Source organism: Pteropus alecto, unplaced genomic scaffold, assembly GCF_000325575.1.
Source record: "Pteropus alecto unplaced genomic scaffold, ASM32557v1 scaffold60, whole genome shotgun sequence".
Classification (NCBI taxonomy): domain Eukaryota; kingdom Metazoa; phylum Chordata; class Mammalia; order Chiroptera; family Pteropodidae; genus Pteropus; species Pteropus alecto.
In genome coordinates, this window is record NW_006430726.1 from 4,013,852 (window position 1) to 4,030,048 (window position 16,197).

The 16,197-nt window shown below is 44.0% G+C and overlaps 2 protein-coding genes and 1 non-coding gene across 5 annotated transcripts in view; all 3 read right to left on the reverse strand.

The window, feature by feature from the left end:
• Position 1: 1 nt before the first annotated feature.
• NMB (neuromedin B) lies at positions 2 to 8,425 on the reverse strand (the record flags this gene model as incomplete). The annotated part of the gene is made up of 2 exons (XM_015593442.2): positions 739 to 8,425; positions 2 to 81 (listed from the first exon to the last, which is right to left on the reverse strand). Coding segments are annotated over exons 1-2 (237 nt in total), but the record flags the coding sequence as incomplete, so codon positions are not given.
• Positions 8,426 to 8,565: 140 nt separating this feature from the next.
• The window catches only part of SEC11A (SEC11 homolog A, signal peptidase complex subunit), a 39,216-nt gene continuing 31,584 nt past the window's right edge, over positions 8,566 to 16,197 (reverse strand). For 2 of the 3 annotated variants that reach the window (XM_006905292.3, XM_006905291.3), the window contains 3 exons: positions 15,436 to 15,555; positions 9,290 to 9,347; positions 8,566 to 9,090 (listed from right to left, as the gene is read on the reverse strand). In XM_006905292.3, coding sequence (XP_006905354.1) covers positions 9,040 to 9,090; positions 9,290 to 9,347; positions 15,436 to 15,555 — 229 coding nt within the window. In that variant the 3' untranslated portion in view covers positions 8,566 to 9,039. The remainder of the gene's footprint in view (positions 9,091 to 9,289; positions 9,348 to 15,435; positions 15,556 to 16,197) is intronic. The other variant, XM_015593563.2, reaches the window with a different exon arrangement.
• On the reverse strand, positions 13,174 to 13,292 carry LOC112484120. Its single transcript, XR_003047895.1, has one exon. It is a non-coding gene; the product is annotated as a 5S ribosomal RNA (ribosomal RNA).

The window sequence follows — 16,197 nt, forward strand, 5'->3', positions numbered from 1 at the left end:
GGTCCCTTAGGGAGATGTGGGGAGCTGCCTTCAACAGGGGTGGACTGGGGGGCTCCAGACTCTTCTTGCCCATGAAGTGACCTAGAAAAGAGGTGCCACGGCACAAGGAGGTCAGAGAGCGCGGACACTATCCCAAGGGGAAAGGTCTCCATCTCTCCCACCTTTCAGTTCTCACGGCAGGAAGATTCGAACCTTCCTCCTCCCCAGCCTCCCCACCAAGGAGCCATAAAGACCCCTGGGTGGTGGCAAAGTCTCTACCTCAGTTTTCCTGAACAGGTGAAGGGCGTGGACAGGATGGCACAGCTAAGAGGAGGGTGGGATGGGCCAGGGCCAGGGCCAGAGCCAGGACCTAACCTCGCCAGCTGTGCTACCGGCTGTGCTACCAGCTGAGACGAGGGATGGGAAAGGGCAGGTAAGGAAGTGGGGCATGAAGATGGCTCTGGAAGGTGGGGGTGCAAAGAGAAGACAGAGCGATCAGAAGTCAGTAGAGTCTTCCTTAGGGAAGGGGCACCAGCCGGCAGGCAGATGTAGGATCCAGCCCCAGTTTTCCTTAAAATTGCCTGAGTGATCTTGGCCAAGTCACTGACCTGACGCGTCTCAAGTTCCCCATCTATTCAATTAGCTGAGTTTCACGGTCCCCACCAACCCGGACGCTAATGTCTGTGGCTGAGGAGCCGCTGGAGAAGAAAACGGGGTTGAGGGAACGGTGAGGGTCGCTTTCCAGGTCCGAAGACTTACCGGTGGCCCAGAGGTTGCCCCGCGGGTGCACTCGGATCTTGCTGGCCCGGCTGCGGGGCTCCGGGAGTTCCCAGCTGAGCGGGGCGGCGCCGGCAACGAGCAGAGCGAAGAGCAGGAGGCCGCCGAGCCGCCGCGCGGCCCCTGCCCGCAGGGCCATGGCTGTACCCGGGAGCCGGCTCGCTCTCGAGCACTGAGCAGCGACTAGAGTCCGCGGCGCCCGCCTTCCCGGCTTTTAAACCCGCGCTGGGGGCGGAGCCTGCCCGAGGCCGCCCCCGCCCTCCGGGACCCGCCCCGCCCCACGAGCCCTTCTGCCCGGGTTCGGGTCAGGGGTTCCGCAACCTGCAGCCCGCACTCCTGCCCCTCCTGGGCACCGCCTCCGCGGGCGTTCTGGCCCGAGCCCACCACCTTCAGGCTGAGGACCTGGCCCTCCCTCCCACTCTCACCGGCTTTCGGCCAACGAGGGGTTACTTCGCTTCCAGCCTCCCTTTGTAAGGGTACAGAGGGGGGAGGATGCCTCCCCCTGTGTCACACTGGTGTTAGTGCCCAGCAAAGTGCCAGGCACCTAAGAAGTTCCCTCCCTCTTGGGGACCCTAACCTGTGTTCTCCACTCTCTGCCCTCTCACTGACAGCGCTCACCAGGTGACCTAGAAATCACTGCAGGTGCTGAGGATGGGGAAGAAGAATGATGGATGGTGGGATAAGGTTCACTCCGGCCCCAAGGAATGGGCGCCCTGCTGGGGAGAGCCTGGCCTATCAGCTGGGTGGGAGGCAGACCTCTGAGTCAGGGGAGGGAGCCCTGGACCAGAAGTACACATACAAGCTGTGTGACACCCTGAAACTTCGCTTTCTTCAGCTGTAAGATGGGAATAACCACACTGCTCTATTTTTAATACTTTCACGGTTTTTAGCACAGTTTTGTGGGGCAGGATGCAGTAGTCCTATAGGACTGTTCTCTCACGCGCAGCACTGCCTTCACCCAGGGAGCTGTCCAGCCTTGTGTTGGAACAAACTTTTGTGTCAGTGGCATCACTACAGGAGTAGGGGAAGCAGCTGTGCTCCAGAATGAAATCTTTACTTTAGCTGAGGCGTTTACTGAACACCAGTGTTGAGAGCACTACACTAGGCACTGAAGGAGGGGTGACGGAGTACACACAGGAGTGAATGATGGAGGAACCGGCTACAGACTAACCCCTGGACTCTCGACCCTTCCCTGCATGGTGCGGCCGTGACAGAACCTGCTCAATAATGGGACTGCTGTTAGGCCTGCTAGCTCTATGGATCACCGCCCCAACAAGGGAAGCATGTATGCAAAGCTGCTTGTCTTGCCGAGCTCACAGAGGACACACAGGACGGGGACACTCCATTTCCAGGCCTGGCTTTTTCCCCTATCTCCATGCTTATCATCCCCCACCCTGGCATTTACACCTCTCTGCATTCTTGTCACTGCTTAGCCAGGGTTTACAGATATAGCTCTTACCACCTTCCCATAATAGTCATCCCCTTTGTGACCCCCTCCCTTTCCTCTGCACCAGCCACACACCCATCCTATCTTGTCTGGTCCACCGATGTAGTAATTGGTGGCAACACACAGGAGCAGGCATTGAATGCTGCCTCTCTTAAATGCTTGAAGGAACCTTATTTGGTAGATTTATCTCTCATTTTACAGGTGGAAACAGGCTCAGAGATTGAGTCACTTGCCCAGATGTGACACTGGAATCAGACTTCCGGTCTGTATGGATTACTCTATCAGGGACCCAAAGTTGTATTGGGCAGACATTGCTCTTCCTAAACCACACCCACTCTGTTTTACCATCCTGAGTTTAAACAAGTTGGTTTAGATTTCTCAAGGGGAGAGTGCAGGCACTGAATTTAGTTTCACCACTCTTCAGCAGGTGACCCTGGGATTCTGCTCTGACAGGTTCATTTATACTTACGCCAAGCCTCCTCTGACATGGCCTGGGTTCACAGCTCCAACCACATCCTAGAATGACCCCAGATACCCCTGGGATCATTTTATTGGTCAGCCTAGCACAGGAAAAAAGCGGCTTCTGAGGACCATGAAGAAAAGAAGCAGGGCAGCAGCTCCACAGCCAGCTATGAGTCTCAGGAATGAGAAGCATTAAGCACAGCAGAGAGGGTAGCTTGTCCAAGACAGCACTTTGAGCAGGATCTCCAGGGACTACTAGGCTCTGGTTTAGAACAAGGACCTCAACTGCCGACTGCTTGTTCCCCACGTTCACTGCGATGGCAAAAGACGTCCAAAGGCCTCCATTCCACTGGGAAGACGGACAGTGAATCACATGGAGGTGCGTGGAGAAGCTCTTCAGAGCTCACTCTTGACCCTTCCCAGGTTTCTATAACATTCCAGTACATCCACGGAAAATGTAGAGAAGATTCATAGGACAAAAGATTAAGGCAGGAAAGATGCATGGCTATTCCTGCTATAACACCAACAAAACATTTAAACTGCACCATGGTTTTAAATCCAAGATTGCTTGAAATAAAAGACACGTATATTATTGTTTGCTGTATTTCCATTATATTGGAAACCATTAAAATAACACCTTTCACAACTGAATCTTTGTTTTTCAAAATCACTTGCATGCTCCTTTGATCACCAACACTATTTTGATGTAGTAAGGACTAGTAATTATGCTCATTTTATAGATGAGTTAAAGCAAGTTAGTTGCAGAGAAAACCAGAGTGTGGCCTTCAAACACACAAAAGGTACAGAGGACAACAGAGAGTTGAAAGCAGAAATTTAAATTAGACATAATGAGTCTCATAAGAAGAAATGAGGACAAATGTAGAGCTGCTCAGAATAAGAGTGTAAAATCGCTCTCCTGGCAAACCCCCGAGCACAGATCCCCACCTGTGCCGGCTGGGAGACGATGAGAAACATCCTGGGACATCTCAGATCTGCTCTTTAGTCTCAGAATGGGGAAGGAGCTATAGAATCAGGAAAACGGAAGACCCTTTAAGAGAGGCGGAAGGGAGAATCAGGGATACCTGATATAATTTCCCAAAGTCAGAAGGAACACAAAGGGATTAGCTAGAAAGTCACATCGGTCATTAATAAGGAAATAATTCAGAAACTGAAATTATCAAAATACAAAAACTTTTTAAGACAATATTCATAAAAAGAGAAAATATCTACATCTAAGGATAAAGTGACAATTCCAAAGGTGGCTAAGAAAGCTAAGGTAACTGCTGCTCAGCGAAATGGCACAGATACTCAGGGAAGTCATGAAAACCTAAGAAAGCGAGAAGCCCCGGGCCCAGCCTTCATAATGATTTGGCTGTAACAGTCACATATAGCTGAACTTCAAAGAGGATCAAATGCTTGGCAACCTGCTTGAGGATCTCACTGTTTCTGGATTTACCAATCTGACCAAATCTGAAGAAGAACCACCGAGGGCCCCTAAAGAATCCCAAGGGCCTTGGAATGGTAGTGTTTACTCTAAATGAGATTGTCATTGGACCGTACAAAAGGACTGGGTTATGTATGACACCCAGCACGGTGACATGATAAAAGCGACTGACTTCGAGGTCTGGCTCTGCATTCACGGGCCAGAAGATGCAGGGCCAGTCTAACTTCTGGTTTCTCTCTTTTGTAAAATGGAGTTTGTTTTGAGGACTAAATAAGACAAAAAAAAAATTTGTTATAAATTCAGAAGCGCTTAGCATGGCAAATGCAATTTCTAAGTACTCGATATTATTAGCTGGATCCTGGGAAGTGCAAATCTTGCTTTAAATCTGAAGTCCAGCACAGGGGAAAAGAGGCTCCCTGGACAGCAGCTATGGCCCTGGTGTTGACACAACAGTTAACGAAATGCCTATCACATCGAGAGTTACTTGATAAACTAAAATGCTAGACTATGTACCTACCTGCACCAATTCTAAGAAACAACTTCTATACAGGGTTCTCTCTTTTTCCACTTAAATAAGTTGTCAGGCTGACAGCTTTGATCACACGTCATGCTGCCTGATCTACTTACTTGCCTGACGTAAGTCCTGAGTACAAATCCTTTAAACTAGACTCCTTGAATTACATAGCTGGAACCCAGCTTACCCATCTAAATAAAGTGGCCAATTAAAGTAAGGGTTCTAGACAAATGATTCTTAATCGAGTGTGGGTGGCATTCCAAAAACTCCTATAAATAAAAACCTATAGTTTGAAACTCATATTCAATATAACTGAATAGGAGAGAAGAGTAAGTATTGCTTTTGTAACACAAACAAGAAAAAGCAAGATAAAATATTCTCGGCTGGTGAGGATAAGAGGTTGGATAAACAGACTGAAGGGGATTTTATCAGAATGGAGAAGTAGTATGAAATTTTATGTTTCTTAAAAGAGGCCATGTGTTTTTAAGGTTAAGAAACACCGTTTTACAGGAAAGCTAGTTGAAGGCTCCTGGTTGATTAGGTGGGTAGCGGGTCTTCTGTGAGGTAGCTCTCCGCAGAAGTTGCCAAACTATACCTACGTTAAAGGAACATGCTCTGAAACAGCTCTGTGAAGATCATCAGGCTGATTCACACAGGGATTACTGGATAACGTCACACAGTGCCACTGCAGTCAGGTCCCAGAAGAGAAATTTCTTAGTCCTTGGCATCATGACAAGTTTTTTTTGTTGTTGTTTTTAATTCTATTATGCCTATTCCATAAAGCACAGAAATGATTATTTCCCTTCTTGATTACACAGAACTCTTTCTATGTCCAGACTCACCATAGCTGTGTGTGAAGGGTCCTATTTGTTGTTTTATTTCTAAAAGCTGATCTGATATTCCTTAGAGTTCTAGTAAGGGACAATGGTGACAAACATGCACCTGCCAGGCCGTCCTGACTGAAGGAGCATCTGGCGGAGGGTGGACAAGCCATTCAGCCACCAGAATCAGCTGCATCATTTCTGAAGCTCAACAGAGATGCATGTCATAAGAAGGCTGCCCTCAGATGCTGAGCTAGCCCCCCTACCATGTTCTGAGGGGTCACAGGGCACACTTCTGCAAATGACCAACAAATACACTCAAGGATAACAGAGCCTTTATTCCAAGCCTAGGCTCTCTGAGAAGCCAGCGACTCCCTAAGGGACAAACACCAATACTTCTCTCATCGAGAAAGAGAACACAGGAAGAGTCTAAGGACACATACACAAAAGAAGAAATTAGGATTAACATCAAAAATTCTAGAAAGGGAACATGGTTCAATGGAACCATGGAGAAAGTTTTCAAATTTGGCAAGACCAAGATAATGTGCTTAGTAAATAACAGGAAAGTACAAATCCCTTTAATGATTCATTCATATGCTCTGTCCCAGAATAACAGCTCAACAATAATGCCACCCGAACTTACAGCTTCTGGTTCCAACGCAAGGTTATACTGAACATTTAGTACCTGCTGCGAGATGCTACAGGGAAAACGGAGTGCAGCATCTACCCAGGGCTCCTGCGCTGGACGAGTTTAGAATCTGATGGGGGAACTTGAGGCCATATCCAAAAACTTGCACGAATAGCATAAGGCTGCACATGCTGAGTGGCAGAAGAAGAACGATGACTTGGTGAAGAAAGGGAGACTCAGACAAGCAGAAACAAGAATATGAGAAGAGTGGAAATACAGTGGTCTGGCACAAGGATGCTTAATGTCAGCTGAATCCGAAGTCTGAACTTTACACGGAGGTAATATGTAGGGTAAACAAAATTTATGGTCCAAAAAGAGACTCTTCTTAGAGTAAAGGGGATACTAAAATTAACAGGGGAAATGATCTAAAATAGGCACAGACTTTCACATAGCAGGGAAACTGAGACATATAATCACCTAAGCAACAGGAAATCACTGAACATGCTTCTGGATTCAGGTGATGGCAATGAGAACGGAATGATGGGGTAAATGCAGGACTTATAAGTGACTAAATATGGTGGGAAAATGAAAAATCTAGGTGACTGTTCCTTCAAAGAAAAGGCGAAATTTGGAGGGGAAGTTTGCAGGAAGTGCTATGAGCTTAAGTTTACAGATGGGCCAGTCGAGTGGAAGTGTCCAGTGGGAATGGAGACATGGGACCAGAACTGAGGATAGGCATCAGAAAATAACATGTAGAGACCTAACAGTTGGAGTAATGAGTGTGGATGATAGCCAAGAGACAATGCCATTGTCGAATTCCCATCTGAAGTTTTACCAATTCTTATTCTCTTCGATTCCCTTCACTCACAATGGTTAAGTCCTCCCAGATCTCAGAGAGCTTACGATTCCATTGAAACACTAAACTAAACATCTCTGGCATTTCTTACATTTTCAAAGAGCTTTTTAAAATACATTATATTTACAAATACTACCTCTCAGTTTTAAGTCTTATGTTTTAGCTCTAAGCTAGACAATATAAAAACTGGGAAAATAATACCTGTCTCCACAAATAATCTTTTTAGTTTGGGTTAATAGAGCAATTCGAGTATTTTTGCACGATTTCATTACTTTTCAGAGAAATTTAGCTGTTGCTTCTAACTAGAGCATCCAGCAAAAGAGGGAAAATAGTAATTTCAGAAAACTGGGTGTGAAAATATGCAAGTGAGGAAAACATTAATGATTTCCTCCCAATAAGTGTATGTGGAGGAGAAATCTGAACAGCGGAGGATACAAGGATGAGGACGTTCACACTCAGGTGAGCTGGGATGGCAAAGAGCCCCGGGATCCCAACTTTGGCTGACTTCTCCCCAGGGGAGTCTCGGGAAGGCTGGTGGGAAAGCAGAGCCAGGACCCTGATTCAGCAGAGCAGCTAATCCCATTCTCCGCAGGTGATTAAGGAGGAGAAATGGAGTAAGTAGCAATTTTCTGCCATTCCACATGGGGTCGGGGGCTATTTCAGCAATCCTCTTGGCTCATGAGGAACGGAAACACTGTATCAGCCTCACAGACAGGTTCAAGGAAGTGCTTGTTAGCAGTGATTTGCCAAGTTTCATTCTCTGTTGGGATCATTAAGAGCTCGAGTGCAACGCTTGAGGGCTAAAGCCTTGTTAATGGATTTAGGATGGCAGTGCTCTCCACAGGGGAGGCCTTCGGAAGATTAACTGTCCCTATTCTCATTCCATTATCATTACAGTATGAGCTGATTTCCACTTCGGTTGAACAAACAGCAATTGTGCATTTAGCCCAACACATTAAGCTTGCTTGCTTTGAGATTTCACATTAATACTCGAAGAGAACAGAAAGAATTAAGAGTATTTTGTGCTTAAAACACATTGGCTTACCCTACTCTCTCTATTTCCCTAACTGCCTCAACAGTAAAATAAGAAAAACACACTGGGCTTTGCATTCGCTACTTGAAACCTCACCTTCTGCAGTGTGCGCGAGCAAAGCCAGACGCTGAAGGGGACAGGTCCAGGCAAACTAGAGTTTAAAGAAAACGAGTAGCCTGAGTAGCCTGCTTGCCCTCCGGCGCCCTCCTCGTGCCTCCTGCAGATGCTGAAACACTGCCTTCGTGTCCACAGGGCTGAGAATGTCTCAAGTGTAGAAAGGTTATGAGTCTGTACAGCAAAGTGAGATTGTCTGAAAGTCTCAGCAACACGGGCTGTAGTTATACACATCTGAGTCACATCTTAGTGAAGAATCAATTTTATGACTAAGACATTTTCTATGAACATCAATGGCTACTTCTGCTTCACAGAAACAAAAGCACAACAAACAAACAAACAAACAAACCAGAAACGGTATTGGTAGTATTGGGGCAACCTTCTAGCTGAAGGACCATTCACATCAGAGCCTTCATCTCCCCTGGGGTGCTCCAGCACAGGAAAGCAAAGGCAGCAGCTTTCCCGACAAACACAAGTCAGGGATAAGGGGTTCGATATGCAAAGTCTTTTATTTAAAATTTTGAAAAGTTAAGACTTCCAACCACCTCAGTATATGCCATTCCCATTAGAACGGGGAATGACAGCTTGGAACTCGTGCAGAGCTGCATGTTCACTCGCGGAACTCTGTAGGCACTTTAGAAGTGAAGCTTGGCTTCAAAATACAAACACTGGGGGCTTTGGCTCAACCTTTTAATATAAAAAATTCACCGATGTACAAAAATGTGAAAGTGTGACAATGACAACATATGAAATCCTGTGACTGAAAGTCCCCTCCAGTGCACGCGGTGGTGCACACGCACCCGCCCACACAGACTCTGGCGTGGAAACACAAACTAAAGCGAACCAGGGCTACCAAGAAGTGCCACCATGTGTGCTCGCCACTCCGCCAATCACAGACCAATATCTACTCCAAACATCAGTAACACAAAGCACGGCATCTTCCGGGAACAGCGAGGCAGACTTCTTACTCACGATGGACCAGCACAAACAAACCCAGCAAAAAGAGTACCGCGTACTAGAAGAGAAACACAGAGCCACAGTCAGAGAAGCCTTCGAAGTGCCCTCGTCCTGAGTTAATAAACTGGCCTTTGTGACCATGACACATTACTCACCTCCCAGCTAGTTTTCCATCTTTTAACTGAAATCTATATAATAGTTTCTAAAATTTAGCAAAAGATCATGTTTTTAATGAAACGTGCTGTAGAGGATCTTACCTTAAATTTAGGATAGTCATTCATGAGGATCGTCACAATCCCAATATAAGGAACAAATCTAAACAAACAAACAAAAAACTGATCGTCACCAAACTTCCCAAGTAGCCGTTATCTTTTGCTGAACGTTCTCAGTATCTTCCACAGAAAACTAATTTTCATAAAGCCTATTGTGTACACACGGTCCTATTAGGTCCTTTCAATAGCCCAGTGACAGGAAAGTTAGGGACATCGCCATTTTATAGATGAGGAAACATGCTCGTGCCCACCGCATGTTGCTTCTGTGCAGCAGAACCAGTACCAGATCCAGGCTCTCAGACCTCTGCTTGGCGACTCTAACGCTACATGCTGCTTCAGGGCTGGGGCTGGGGCTGGGCTGTCGTCATGAGGGAGCGGGCCATTGTGTTAGTGTGGGGTACGCAATGCATCCAATCCGGAAAGACCCGAGGGAGTCAGAACCTAGCAGTCCCGAAAGTTATTTTTCCTGATGCTGCTTCAGCAGGGGGGCTGGGGCTGGGCTGTCGTCATGACCTGCAGGGAGCGGTCCATCCAGTTGGGGAGACAAGCCAAACACGGCCAGAACATTACAAGGTACTCCATGCTAAGTGTCCAGAAAGTGAATGTAAGATTTCCTCTTGTTTTTTTAACCACCTGCAACCTGGCCTTGGCTCTGTTAACCCTGAAACTCTGTACAACAGTTTAAATCACCACATGTAGCAGCCCAGTCTCAGCTCTCGTCTTTGTTTACTCTGCAGCATTTGACTCTGATGACCACAAACTTGCCCTTGAAACCCCTTTTGCCTTGGTTCCTGTAATATACCACAAATCTATTTTAACCCCTACCTCTTTGGGTGCTACACTTTTGTGTTTTTCACTAGCTCTTTCTTTCCTCTTGCTCCTAACATTTGTCCCCTCAAACTAGGTAAAACCATCTGTTCAATAATCTCATAGTGCCTGATGTTTCCTTTGAAGTCTTCGTCACGATTTTAATTACATAATTAGCTGTATAACTACCTGTATAGCATCTATCTCCCTTAAGCTCTGTAGGGCCAAAAACGATGCCAATCTTGTTCCTCGCTGTATCCTCAAGGCCAAACATATAACACCTCGCACACAGAAGGCATCCAGTAAATACTGCCTGACTGAATGTTTGAATGTCCAGGCCTGTTCTTTCTTCTTTCCCTTGGGGATCCCATTTTCTCCCAGGATGTCAATTCTCCCTTGAATGCAAAGGACTCCTCAACCTCATAAGAATGCAGGGGAGAAAGAGAAAGTTAGCAGGGTGCCATCCAAGTGCGAGAAAACAGCACTGGACGCCAAGTGACTGGGTGATACTGTCCTAGAGCCTGTCCAAGAGGAGACAGGTTAGGCTGAAGTGGAGACTGACCTTTGCATACTTTAAATAGCCCAGATACTTTTATTCAGAATGTCCAACACCTCTGCACCACACCAAAGGTACAAAAACAGAAATTACCTCCCACATAACACTGCCACCATCGAAGCCTTAGGTAAACTTAAAAAACAGAAGTTTTGTCTTTGGTACATTTCACTTCCTTTTAAGAACTCTTCTTACTTCCTGTCTCCTGTCCTCACCCTGTCCTGCCCCTCTCCCTTCTGGCAGCATTACTCAGACCCATCTCTCTCTCTCCCCACCCCATAACTCCCATTCCATAAACTAGTATTTCTTAAAACCTAGACTTTGTCAGAATCACTTGGATAGCTTGTTAAAAATGCAGCTGGCTGTATCTTCCTCAGATTTACTGAGTCGAAGCATCTCTGGAAGGGGGTGCCCAAATGATGTTTCTGCACACTTAAGTACAGGAAGCACAGTTCTAGCAAGAGAGATGAATGGAACAGGTATGGGGCGGCAAACTTTAACCCCTCTCACGACCCACTCTTTAGCTTCAACCCCTGGGACCTGGAAGAGCTGAAAATAACAATCACTGCAAGATGGCACAGCCAACCTCTAGGAAGGCGGGTGGAGACTCTCTGTATTTTTAATACACATATTTTTCTTTTTACTGTGATAACTCTGTTATCTCTTTTGTCCCATTTATAACACCTTCATAAAAGCAACAGGTTAGGTAAATCATCCTCTAATTCCACGTGATGATCAATCGGCAGTCATCTCACGGGTAGAGACTTCTGCTGTTACCTCCATGCAATGGTATCGATACTCAAAGAACCACAACGTTCAGCTCCCAATGGTCACATAGTCTGTGAGTTTTCCATGGAAAGATTTTTTTTTCCTAAGGTTGGTTCTTCCTTGCCACCATGAGTGAAATGGAAGCACCTTGATCTTTAGGAGTAATACAAACAAAACATAAGGCTGCCAGAATACGATAGGCAGTCTGAAGTCAAACAAGACTTAATTATCTGTATCACTGTTTTCCCTCCATGGACAGAGACGGCAAAGAATGCATAATGCTGCTGTCATCAGTTATCTTAATGCAAATCAATTGCACTTTTCTCCTACCCTGCTCAGATAAAGTCTGCTAAAGCAAGGTTGATGATAAACAGAAAAAATAAGGTTTAAAATAAGTAAAACAAATGCCACCAACAAATCCAACTCCAACACTAGCCTGTGCCAAGTTAGCATCTAGAAGGCAGAGTGTGGATATATACATGCCCTGGGTGTTCTGGGAGCAAAGTGCTGCTGACAAAGTAGCCTCAGAAGGGAGCACTATCTAATGGAAGAAAATACTTTTGTCAGATGTTAAAAGGGGTTTATATCTACGGAGTTTGGACACCAGTAGTTGACTTAAAAAGGATCATTGTTTCTATCCCAAAATAATCTGTTTCAAATAAAAAGTACCTTTTAAAAGCCTCATCCATAAAACTGATTTCGGTCAGAAGAACTCAATAACTCTGCTATTTCCTTCTATATTTCTTCTTCTTCCCATTGTCAGTATTCCTATCCCAACCTACCAGCTGTCATTCTTTTCTCCCATTGCTCTCTACTCTTCCTTGACTACGAGGTTCCCTTGTTTTTCAACTCCCCGAATTTAGAAAGAATCACCCTGACTAAAGACTTAGTTGGTTCAGAATTAGTTTCATTTTCTAAAATCGTTTTTATTATATATCACAACATGAACAAACCTTGAAAGCGTTACGCTGCTTGAAAGAAGCCAGACATAAAAGACCATGTATTGTAAGATTTTGTCTATATATTATGTCCAGAACAGGCAATCACAGAGACAGAAAGTAGATGAGTGGTTGCCAGGGGTTACAAGGAAAAGGGGATGGGGAGTGACTGCAAATGAGTACAGAATTTTCTTTTTGGGGTGTGGAAATGTTCTGGAATGAGGCAGTGGTGATGGTTATACAACTTGCAAATATAATAAAGCTCAAATAATTGAACTTTAAAATAGTGAATTTTACATTCCAATATATGTGAATTACATTTTAACAAAAAAAATTTTAACTTATTTTATTTAGGGTCTTAGGCTTCAGTGTAAAATTTTTAGTGTGCAGCTGTTTGAAAATAATTTTTTTTTTTTTAATGCGTAAAGACATTTGTACCACAGTCACCAGAATGATCTGCGGAAAAGCTCTATTCTCAAGGTCTGGGTGCAGTCTGACTTTGAAATATCAATTTAAGGTTTTATAAACACAATTTCCACAAAAGGAAGTGATAGGCCCCATTATGTGTCAGGTAAGTCGTGGTATAATCGACGGAAACTGAATTTGTAAAGTTAAGATCCTGTGCTCTGGCTGTTCATGCCCAGATGTTTATACTTTATGGAAAGTTACTTAATTCGGAGAATACCAGGCTATTGCATCTTTAAATTAAAAGCCACAAGAAGGTCTATATCTTCAATGTTGGATTTTAGAAATTACATTGTATATCATTTGGGATATTTCAAAAATTCTCTCTTTTTTTTTTACGCCTACGGCACCTGGTCTTCCTAGGTGGCCTCCCATCCAAGTACTAGCCAGACCCAACCCTGCTTAGCTTCCGAGTTCAGACGAGATCGGGCACGTTCAGGGTGGCATGGCCATAGACAAAAATTCTTTAGAAAAATTCTTTAGGTTACTTGAGTGAAAGCCTGGCTCCTCCACCCTTTCGTAGGACAATACATCTTTTACCCAAACAGGGCCCCAGTGAACAGGCAGAGCTGCACTGAACACCTAAGAATCAAGGTCCAGATAAAGGGCCACTCTGATATACTGGCAGAAGTATAAATAAAACAGTATGGCAAAATTTGTCAAAAGCTTTAAAATATGCACGTGTTTCACTTAGTAATTACGCTTCTAAGAATTTACTGTGAAGAAGAGATGATTGGACAGAAGCACTGACATATATGTAACGAGATGCTCTTCATCGTTCGCCATTTTAAAAAATGGAAACAATCAGAGCACCCAACGAGAGGAAACTGTCTAAATAAAAATATGATCTTTCCACATAGTGGAACAGCACACGGCTTTAAAAGTGACGATATGGAGATAAAGCTTTTGGTTTGTAAAGATACTAATAACTTTGGAGGATGAAAAAAGGTTATAAACAGTGTGTCCATTCTTTCCCAGTACACAAAATGTGTTCACATATGTACAGACACATATACGTTAGCATCTGCGTCATTATACATATACATTATACTAAAAAAACATACATCAACAATTTAAATATTTATGGAGAAAGAGTGGAAGGAGAGGAGAGGTGACTTGGATTTTCAATGATTATTTCCTTATGTTTCTACATGAATCTGTACATTTGCAATTAAAGGAAAAACAAAAAGACTCAAAAAGGCTGATGAGTCTGAATAACCATGACAGCAACATCTTGAGAACTGAGAGAGATGGGGACAATGACTGCTCAGAAGCACTTAACGATCTCAATTAGATTGTAAAGGTATGTTTGGCTCTATCACAGGAAATGAAGTTCCCTTGAACTGTAGGCATGCACAAAAGAAAACCCAGCTATGCAGAAGACAAAACACATGGGTGCTTGTTCTGATCCAATCTTTCTGGCCCAAACTGAGTCCCTCTCATGCTGTAATGGAGGCCGCTTTCACGCTCAGCTATGCAGAAGACAAAACACATGGGTGCTCGTTCTGATCCAATCTTTCTGGCCCAAACTGAGGTCCCTCTCATGCTGTAATGGAGGCCGCTTTCACGTAAGAACGCGCACCTACTTCTCTATGGGAACCGTGCTCCTCAGTGTAGTGCCCTGTTTGCTAATAAAATCACTCTGAACCCACACTGCAGGTTCTAAGTCAGGAAGAAGGAGCAGACGTTCCGGCAGTGCTGAGTGCCGTGAGGCATCTAAAGAGTGAGAGCCGGCAGCCGCCGTCACAGAAGCGTTATGCCGGCGGTTCCGGTGTGACGTTAAGAAGGTGGGCTCCGAGTCAGCCAGCAACTTATCATCAGTGTGATCTTAGATAAGCAACCTAACTCGTCTGTGTTTCCTCATCTGTAGAATGGAAATATTAGGGTTGTTCTGAGGTTAAAATGAGGTAATAATTGTAAAGCACTTAGAATAAGTCTCTGGCACATAGTAAGCCCTAATAAATGTGAGTTATTGTTAATACTATTAATAGCATGAAGGTAGTTACAATCCCATACTTCCTCATACCAATAACTTACAATTCCTGTCCTCCACTGATCTGTTCTCCTGATAAAATCTGAAATAAACAGGCTTAATATAACTTTTTAATTTCATTTGACCTCCATCATTTCAAGACTAGATATACAACAGTATGGAATAAATTAGCATGATACAATTAATTTAGATAAATACTTTAAGTTGCTGTCTCAGTGAACACTTAAGAAATGTACGTTTCGTGAAGCAGGATTAATACCGCGCTGGGTCCCCAGAGCCCAGCCGTGTACAGACTGAGTGCATGCAAGGTGCCCAATCACACCTCTTGAATGAATTAAATAAACAAATGAATTTTTTAAACCGTCACTCTAATTCATTGTCTCATCGCTAATCTTCTACTATCGCACCCCATTTTCTCACCTTTGGAGCAGTGTACCTGAAGTTTTAGATGCATTTTAAGAAGCGTATTTTTTCAAAGGATACAAGGCGATTTGGTAGAACCAGGACCGAACCATCGTATTCATCGTCTGTGGTCAGACAATACAATTGAGAGGCCCACGTTTCCAGTGACACGAAAAGCTCAGCAAATGCTCCCCTCGGTACTTACCCCCTCGCTCTCCCCACGACATCTTTTTTCTCTAGCCAGTGTTGTCCCTGTTTATAGAGTCCTCGATCATCAACCGCATTATTATCTCCTTTGGTCAAAAACTTGATATGTCCGTTTTGCCTTAAAAAGGTAAGGGAAACCCGAGTCATCAAATACCTTCATGTCATTTAAAAGCACAAAATTTTCTCATTAACCAAAATTCCCATGGGAATTTGGTTTATCATTATTTCTAATATCGAAATTATTTAGCTAAAAGGATGTTCATAGGCTGTGTAGTTTATAATAGGGAAAAACTGGAAAAAAGCTAAAAGTCTAACATTCAGGAGTTGAAATACTATGCAAGCATTAAGTACGATGTTACAGAAGAATATTTAATGACATTGGAAGAACACAGAAATTGTATTAAGTGAACATTATAAAATTACATGTACAGTGTAATCTCATTTTCATATTAAAATAAACACAAACCACCAATTTTCTGGAAATACAAAGAGAAAAGGAACACATTAAACTATCCCATAGGATATAATGAGCAAAACGAATATTCTGCGAATCCACAGAATGACCTAGTTTCTTCAAACAATAAGAAACAAAGAAAATTGAAAAAGGAATTTACAGATTAAATAAAAGAGACTATAAAGCTATATCAACCAATCGCAACTGAGGAACTTATTTGAATCCAGATTCAAGCAAACTGAAAAAAAAAGTTATAAGACAACTGGGAATTTGAACAAAGATTGGAAATTTAATACTACAAAGGAA